This window comes from Cicer arietinum, chromosome 4 (genome assembly GCF_000331145.2).
Source record: "Cicer arietinum cultivar CDC Frontier isolate Library 1 chromosome 4, Cicar.CDCFrontier_v2.0, whole genome shotgun sequence".
In the NCBI taxonomy this organism is placed as follows: Eukaryota; Viridiplantae; Streptophyta; class Magnoliopsida; order Fabales; family Fabaceae; genus Cicer; species Cicer arietinum.
In genome coordinates this window covers 23,630,616-23,640,051 of record NC_021163.2, presented here as the reverse complement: position 1 = coordinate 23,640,051, position 9,436 = coordinate 23,630,616, and the positions used below count along the sequence as shown (strand labels likewise).

Genomic DNA, 9,436 nt, shown 5'->3' with positions numbered 1-9,436 from the left:
TTCCTTAAATTGATTGAAAAACTAAATTGTCCCCAGTTTATTTTTCTTAAAGATTAAAATGTATTGTTAATATTTTTAAGAATTTAATTGAGTATTTCAAAATTTCTCAGTAACCAATTTAGCCTAATTTATTTTTCTTAAAAACTAAAAAATACTTTTATTTTTCTCAATAACTAAATCGAATATGTTAAAAAATTTCAAGGACTGAAATAAATCTTTACTCATTATATTTTCAATTAAAATCAATTATATAAAATTAATTTTATAAAAATCAATTTTTGTAACCATACAATAAATTATATATTAGGTCGAAGATAGAGATGATAAAGGGATATATGTATTAGTTAAGGGGGCCTAAGTTCCCTATAATCACTAACTGAAATAAATAAATAAAAACTAATTGAAATCAAAACCGTTAATGAATTACTCAACCCACCGAAAGAATAAGTGCGATGAGTTACTGCACCAAATACAAATTCCTGTAAAGGTTCTCCTAAGTTCCTAAGTTGTGTACTATTTGGAGTCTCCACGTGACTCAAACACCCCTTTAAGCAGCTTTATGCAAAGTTTCATTTATTTATTTATTTATTCCCTTCTTCCACATTCTTACTTAAATTTATTTTACTTTGATTCCTCTCTAACTATCTCCAATGAAGCATCAAATTCTCTTGCTTTTCTCTCTTCTCATTCTTTCCTCTTTCTATGCTTCTCCTCATCTCCTTGTACCACCAAATGGTTCAAAACATGGTAATTAACTTCTACTACATTATTTTTTTAATTTTTAATTTTTAATTTTTATGTCTTTGTGTTGTTGTAACTAATTTTTTTTATAAAATATATAGGTGAAAAGGAATTGAACGTCGTTGATAACACTATTCCTCAATCATCCACCGAATTGAAAGAAGATATGCAAGAAGTAAGAATGTACATAATGTTTTTACATATTGCTTTAAGAGCCAAATTGAAATTTTATCTTGATTAGCTTTTAGTTTATTTGTTTTATTTTTATTTCCATTTTTTTTCTCTTATAATTTGATTTAATTTTGTATAGCTAATGGGATCAGAGGAGTGTTATGAAAAGGATGAAGAATGCTTTAGAAGAAGGATGATTGCGGAGGCCCACTTGGATTATATCTACACCCAACACCATAAGCCTTGAATGCACTTTAGTTTAAATGCAGTGCATTAATTGAGCATGAGTTGCTAAATGTAATAAAGTACTAAATAAATACGAAATATAAATATAAGGTGTATCTCTGTTTTGAGGTTCAAGTTGCGACGGTTGTTAAATATATGTAAATGGCCATTCTCCATAACAGAGACACTTCCTTCGATTTTAAATATAAAAATAATGTCTAAAAAAATTTATGTATTTAGTTCAAATATTGTATATTGTATGTTGAATTAATCACACCACTTTTCGAAATATATACATATACATAATTGCATGTAAATATCCGCTACTAAAACTTAGTATTTAAAAGTTGGCACACTCATAGCCATAGGATTCTAGTGCTTCTAACTTTGTGATTAATTAAAAACATAGTGAATGGAAGTCCAAGTTTGGGTAGTTGTTAGTTTCAGTTACATTAAATGTAAAAGTTTTTACGATTCTAAAGCTTTATCATCTTGGTAGGAGTTAAATTCCTACAATTGAATCAAAAATTCGTTGGGTTATATAGAATTTGGTATGTCTTGAGCGTGAGTTGGATAGATTAGGTGTGCGTTTACAATTGTTTTGTTAGGAAAATGGGATGGATAAGGGTGGAGCAAGGTGGATTTTGGTATAAAGTATCTGCATATAAATATGGTTTAGATTAGGGGAAGAGGGTGTATCTAAAGTGAGGGGTGTTCACGTTCAAATCAATTAAAAAAATTGTAAATTTATTTAAAAAAATTGTACAAAATTAAATATTATTGGATGAGTCTAGATCTTCTTTTGTGAACACCCCTCGGATCGGATTTCAGATTCATTTTTAAAAAATTGAACCAAACCGTATTTATAAATTTTAATGTTTATTTATTATTTTATTAGTATGAGATACTGCATCAAACTATTATTTGTTAGTTTCATTAAATTTTAATAATACTTATTTGTTTAAGTTGATATATTTTTATTACTATTATATATAATTCAAACATAATTGATCTATGTTATTTTTGTAATATTAATTTTTCATCTATTATATATAATATTTTGCTTCAAACATGTTACATTAATGTAATTTCATAATATTATATTATTAAAATAATTACAAATTATAATATAGATCAACTAAAACAATCCAATTTAAACCGCATTAATTTTGATTGAATCAAATTGGATTTTTTTAGTTGTCATCCAAACCGAATCAAACCACGAATATTTTAATCTTTGGATAAGATAATTTTTTTATCCAAACTGCACCACGGACATCCCTATCAAGAGCTGGTATAACATCGTTCTGGTGGAAAGATATACAACATATTTGTGGAAAAATAGAGGGTGGGTCGACAAATTGGTTTTCGAATAATCTTGTTCAGGTGTTGAATAATGGTTGATATACCTTCTTTTGGAAAGATCCGTGGGTGGGAGGGAAAATTTTATCTACTAAATTTCATAAATTGTTCAACCTTTCTAATGATAAAGATGCAATTGTAGTAGAGGTAGTAGCCTTGAGGCCGAAAGGGGTAGGTGGAGTTGGAGGAGACATCTTTTCCAGTGGGAGATGGAGTTACTCTAGGAATGTGTGTCTTTTATGGGTAATATTTTTTTGCAGGAAAATTTAGGGATCGATGATAATGTAAAAATGACTCAAATAAAGATATACATTCAAAGGTGCGTACAATATGCTTGTGGCAAATAAGAACATTCCTACTTACCCGTTGGGCAAGTTTTGTAGAACAAGAAACACAAGAAATGAGGTTTGAATTGTGTTTCATTTTAAAATCCTTTTAATGTGACTAAGCTATCGTAAAGAAAGCAATACATATGAATACGAACATAACATAAAAACACAAACGATCTATCCTAATTCACCACCAACACGGTAGCTATGTCTAGTCCCTTCAATCTGAAGAATTTAATCCACTAGTTTACCATTGAATTACACTTTCACTGAACACCTATTAGTCAAACTGATTGTGTTCAAGTCTTCTTAACCTTCTATCTTAGTACAATCAAGTTGTTGAGGAAGATAATCACTATTTGGTTAGGTTAAAAGGAATAGGTTTAGGTTTTTTCTGAGATAGCTCTCACATGAGAGTGTTTACAAATTTGTTCTTTCAGAAACTTTTCTCAATACTTCAGTAAAATGAATGATTATAGAGATCCTTTAGGATTTCTGACTGTTGTCCTTATTGCAAGAAATTAGCATGAGTGATGAAGTTTTGTATCATATCTTTTGAGATTGATTTGCCATAGAAATTTTTCAAAACAAATCCGTGTAATTGATTCAACGTAATACGGGGAAGTAGAGGCTACAATGATTATAGCATGTCTTAAAGACCTTTAGACAAGTAACAAATTTAGAAGGTTCATCAGAGGATGCACAAATGTTGTCTTCTTTGGAGCATGCATCATAAATCAGAGTAGACAATCTGATACTTAATATAATGATGTGACTATCAGAGGCATACAATCATTTGTTTGTCAAACTAATTAGAGGAAGATGAACATAACATAATTGTGTTCAGTAGAGGCAATTGAAAAATAACATATCATATATTTCCAAAGTCACCAGAACTAGATCATTTGTTTCTTTATCGGAGACAAAAGAAATATTGCATTACATCACTAGAGGCATGTATCAAATCAATCTCATCAAACTTAAAAAAATAGAGTGAAACGAAGTCTTGTTGTTCTTTTGTCTTGGTCCAATCATCAAAGGATATGGCATAAGATCCTGTATAATTCACTTGATCTAAGACCTGCACACTTAATCAAAATATTAGTGCATTTAATTGTTCCCACAAACTGATTTTATTATCATCAAAACAAGTAAGGTCATAGTTATTCAAACCAACTTGGTTCTAACAAGTTCGTGTGGTATAAGGTTGTACGGCTGAAGGTATCCTCTTCTCTTAGAGGATTTATATTGATAGGACGTCCATAAAGTTCAATTTGGTTCGGTGTCATGTTGAATAATCGACACGACATTCATTTATAGGAAAAATTGGTAGATAAATGACAATGGAAAAATAACTCAGATGATGATTATACAGTCAAACGTGCATACAATATACTTGTGGAAAATCAGAGCATTTCTACTTATCCTTTGGGCAAGTTTTTGTGGCATAAGGTTGTACCCTTAAAGATATGCATCTTCTCTTGGAGGCTTTATCATGATAGGTTGTCCAAAAAGTTCAATCTAGTTCAGTGTGGTGCTATAGAATTGACACTATATTTATTTGTAGATTTTCCCTTATTTGGAAGAGTGTGGGTAATGGTTTTGAATTGATTTGAGGTTTATGCAACATTCCCTAATCAAATTAGCTATCATGCTCATTTTTCCTCAGGCTTACTTAGTAAGGATAAAAGACTTAGTTATTGTTTGATTGTGACGTGGTTAGCTAGCGTTTGGAGTAAAAAACATATCATAAAACTTAGTGTTTTTAAGTAACAATAATGGGCGTTGAATATTCTTGTAGATCGTATTAAAGTGTTTTCTTGGTTGTGGCTCAAATACAATGTCAAATATTTTCAGATGAATTTGTACCAATGATGGATCAATCCCCTTGGTTGTTTAGGGGTCATCCTTCATGAGTAGTTTTGTTTGTATTTGATTGACATCATAGGGGGTGTAGATATCAACCCCCTTTTGGTGGTGGAGTTTTCTTTAGGAGTTTAATATTTTTTTTTTGGTATTTTTAATCTTTGTATCTTATTTTCTTATTGAGGTCAGATTTGTGGTCTCAATAACTAATATTAAATATTTTGTATTTCTTCAAAAGAAAATATTAAGTTTGTAAAGTCGTGTATGAAACATTAATGGATATATAGCATAAAAGTGAAATAATACAAGGTACAATTTGAAGTTTATATATTTGTCACAAGAAATGGAGGATTTGAATTGTTACAATTTAAAATTTGCACTTTAATGCTATTTCTTAAAATAAAACTTGAGAATGTTAGATCAATATGATTAACCTACTCGTGTTTTGAGAAAGTTCAAGAACATAATTATATTTAAAGTTAATAATGTGATTCAATGAAATAATAGAATAATAAAATATAAAGTTAAGGAAATCACACAAAAGAAATATCCTATTTCACCTAACGAGAGGTAATCCAGTGCTCACAATTTGTGAGATTTCAACTAGTAAGTTGAACAACCTCTCAACTTAATCTTCTTCATTTTGTCACACTTGACTAAACACTTATATTTTCTTAGCCTCAACGGGCTTACATGAGTCACTCAAATTTTCTCTCAACTAGACAAACTTGATGATGTTTACAATAAAATGATAATGATGATTTATTTTGGATCCGATCAGAACACTATTATTGAAATAGATTGGACTAAAAACACACTCAAAAGTTTGATCCTAGAACCTATGACAAAAAACAATAGTGTGTTTCTTGTTAATTGAAAAGAACTTTGATAGCTTTGCACTTAAGAAAGTAAAATATATTTAATTGTAGTTTCTTAGAGATTGTAGCTTGAAACATCTTTTATTTATAGACTTGAGAGGACTCTTTATTTTTGTAAAGGACGTATACAATTGTTAGGCATGTCTCAAGGCGTTAGAGTATGTTGCTTAAATGTGTTATGCAATCTGGGTAAACACCATCTTCTTTATGGATAATCATCCTCTTTTTTAAGGATGTTTATGATCATAATCTATTTTGCATGAAGGCATCTTCATCAATATAAAGACATCATCTTCTATTATGAACATGATAGATGAACTTGATCATCCTTTTGACAACTTGAGACAGTATGTCATGGACTATAAAGTAGAATGTGTGAGCTGACAATGAGTTGTCCTTTGTACTTGTAGTGCAAAACATTCCCTTGTCAACGTCCTCAATATTCCTTTTGCCATTTATGTTTTGATTGACATTAATGAACAACCTCAATTCTTCAATTAATAAAACTAACGATGAACATTTTCAATTTTGAGGAAGATGAACATGCTGACATATGCATATTTTTCAAAAACTTGTTTAATTTATTTTTGTAAGATTAAAATACTTTAGTTTAGCACATGGTTTAGCATTAAAGAACTTTGAATATTTTCTTACTTGTGTTAAAATTATATGATATTTTGTGATGTAACAATTTATTTTAGTTCAAATGTGGGTAACGGGTGCAGATATAGGTTGATGTCAACTAACTGTCAACACAGGTTCATGTACAAATATTTTTTCAAATCACATAGATGTGAACTATAGTATTGTACCTAGACCTTCACATTGTCATCCTTATTCGTCTCATCTACCAACTCATTTGTATCCTACATTCTTTATAATAATTATTTCGATATAATGTTAGAGTTCAAGAAATGAAAAATAGACTACTAAACTTACCTAAATTTATAGGCAGATAACTTTAGGATTATGATCATAGGGACACGTTAAAGTTTTCTGAAATATAAAGCTTTGTAGAATTTAAAGTAAAACTGAATTTTGCTAACCAAACGAGCACTTATGTTATCTGAATGTTAAGTGCGATGAATTTACACTTGCCAATTCAAAAATGAGATTAGGAGCACCATCTTTAATAAAGTGGTTATATTTACCATACAAATCAGGATCTTTGAGTCAATATGAACGATAAGATGATATCCATCTTTCACAAAGTCATATTGACACTAATGTACACGAACTACATTTTTGCATGGAGCACATCACATGCTTCAATCTTTTAGATATAATTTTTTGAATGAAATCATCAATCTCGATAGCATACTTTTGAATGGTATATGTAAGCTTAGTTGATTATTGAAAAACTATCCTCAAAATTGTTTTAGTTTCGTCAATTAGACAAGTGTCAACATGCTTCGATGAATGTGGTTCACCACCTCACATTTCTAGCTCCAAACAAAATAGTAACAACAATTAATAACATTCTTTAGAAGAATAAACTAACACTTCTCTTTGTCTTTATGTTTGTAAAAATAATTTATTTACGTTGGTTTGATGAATTTAACTTTGATGGTCATATTTATTTTTACATCAATCAACTCATTGTTTTCTCTATAAAGTATAAAAAAACTAAAACCCCTCAACCAACCAAACAAGAAGATTTTCTTCTTCGCATATAGAAGACACCATTTGTTCACAATGTTAGAAATCAAAACCGCCAAGACACGTAAGGGCAAACGCGAACTCGAAAAGCGTGCTCCCAAACTCGTAAGCATCACTTCCTCTTTTCTCACCCTTTGTTTTTTTCCATTGAAAAATTCAATCATGATTTGCGTTTGTTGTGTTTTCAGGTTGAATCAGGGAAGAAAACGCTGATTTGGGACAAAAACTAGCGCAGTTTTAAACGCTGTTTTGACTCAGATTTATCATCTAAAAAAGGAAAGTGCAGTAAGTATAGTCGTAAAAATGAAAACATTAAGCCCTTTGAAGCTGGTGGTGAAACCTCTTTGGAGTTTTTCTCTCTCAAAACAGATTGCAGTCTTTTTCTGGTAATTACTCAGTTATTGTTCTTATTGATTCAAGTTATTTTATTCACTTTTGTTTTTGGCTTTGTGTGGTTTTAAGTGTTTGTTTGGTAGTAGAAAAGATGGTAGAAACTCACCTTAGGTGGTTTGGTAATGTAAAGAAGAGACATGTAGATTTTGTAGTGTGAAAAGTAGATCAAATGGAGGGTAGTTAAATTGCTAAAGACAGGGGGAAGACTTAGGAAAATGGTACATGTTGGATATTCTAGAGATCAATCAGCTGGAAAGAGATATTCTATATGATAGAATATTATGACGGTCGTTTGATCATGTAGCCAATGCTACTTAGTTGAATAAGGTTTGGTTGTTGTTTGGTTCAATGGTGACAAAAAATTATTTTGTAAAATTGATTTTAATTAAAAGTGTGTTTAAGTTAAAATGATTTATGTTTGAATACTTCATTATGAAAGTGAGAGTTTAAAATTCATGTTTAGGGTCAAAAGCTGCAAGCTATAAGTTAGAATCAGCCCTAGATGCAAAATCTATTTTAGGTATTCAAAATCACTTGGTTCTCCCAAAATCTATTTTAAGTCTTTGTTAGTCATACAATTTGCTGTTAGCATTGATCTAATGTTAAATCGTCCTCTCCCTTGTGTAAGAATTATTTAGGTTTTTACCCGCTTTCACTATTTCAACCACCTGTGTTAAAAAGTTAAAAATTTGTACTTGGTATGTTAAGCTATTTATAGTTAGTGTATGTTTGGTTTCCCGTTTGGATTGACAAAATCACAGTGAGTCAGCGTGATTTTGCAGAAGCTGAATTATATAGCTTTTGCAAAATCATAGTAACTCATTGTGATTTTGCCATGAAACAGATTTAGTTATGATGGTAGATTAGGGTCAACTTTATTTGTATTCAGATAGTAGTAGTATTACCCGAAACTTGTGATGCAAGGCCTTTGTTGGAGTTATAAAAAAGTGTGATATTGACATCTTAATACAGACTTCTTCCTCTAAATTAATTGAGTTCATTATTTAACATATAGTATGAGTGCTAAATATTGCATGGATAGCGATTTGGTAATGATCAAAGTTGCTTGTATTTTGCAGTATGGATCTCACTCAAAGAAGCGACCTGATAACCTTGTTATCGGAAGAACATATGATCACCATGTTTATGATCTGGTAGAAGTCGGGGTTGAAAATCTTAGAACCATGGAGTCATTTACATACGATAAAAAATTATCTCCAAAGGAAGGGTCAAAGCCTTTTATTGCTTTCATTGGAGAAGGATTTGAGACTGTGGAAAAGCTAAAACATTTGAAGGAGGTTTTACTCGATCTTTTTCGCGGAGAGGTGAATAATTGCTCTTCCACATTCTTTTGTTTTTAGCTGAAATATGTTAACAGAAGTGATGCACATGATTCATGTAGGTTGTGGAGAATTTAAATCTTGCTGGAGTGGACCGTGCATATGTATGTACTGCCCTGTCTGCAACTAAGGTGTTTTTTACGCACTCTGCGTTGCGGTTGAAAAAATCGGGTACGGTTGTCCCAAGAATGGAATTGGTAGAAGTTGGTCCTTCGATGGATCTTGTTGTTCGTCGGCATTGTCTTCCTAATGAAAGTTTGAGGAAGGAAGCCATGAGAACTTCAAGGAATAAGCCAAAGAAAAAGGTTGACAAAATCTCTAAATCTTTTCTAGTTTATTTGTTAATGTAAAACGAAGTTGCATGTCTAAATTGTGTACTTGCTTTGTTGCTCATAGGAGAAGAATGTTAAAAAGGATGTCATAGAAGGAAAGATTGGAAATGTTTATATTCCAGATCAGAAGGTAAGAGTGA

At 30.8% G+C, this 9,436-nt stretch overlaps 1 protein-coding gene and 1 pseudogene across 1 annotated transcript; both read left to right on the top strand.

Moving 5' to 3' along the window:
• Positions 1–495: 495 nt before the first annotated feature.
• LOC101514134 (uncharacterized) lies at positions 496–1,272 on the top strand. The gene is made up of 3 exons (XM_004497546.4): positions 496–747; positions 843–916; positions 1,052–1,272. Exons 1-3 carry the CDS (start codon positions 651–653, stop codon positions 1,157–1,159), a joined length of 279 nt encoding a protein of 92 aa, XP_004497603.1. The 5' UTR covers positions 496–650; the 3' UTR covers positions 1,160–1,272.
• A 5,995-nt stretch (positions 1,273–7,267) lies between these two features.
• On the top strand, positions 7,268–9,264 carry LOC101513789 (ribosome production factor 2 homolog; annotated as a pseudogene).
• Positions 9,265–9,436: the final 172 nt, after the last annotated feature.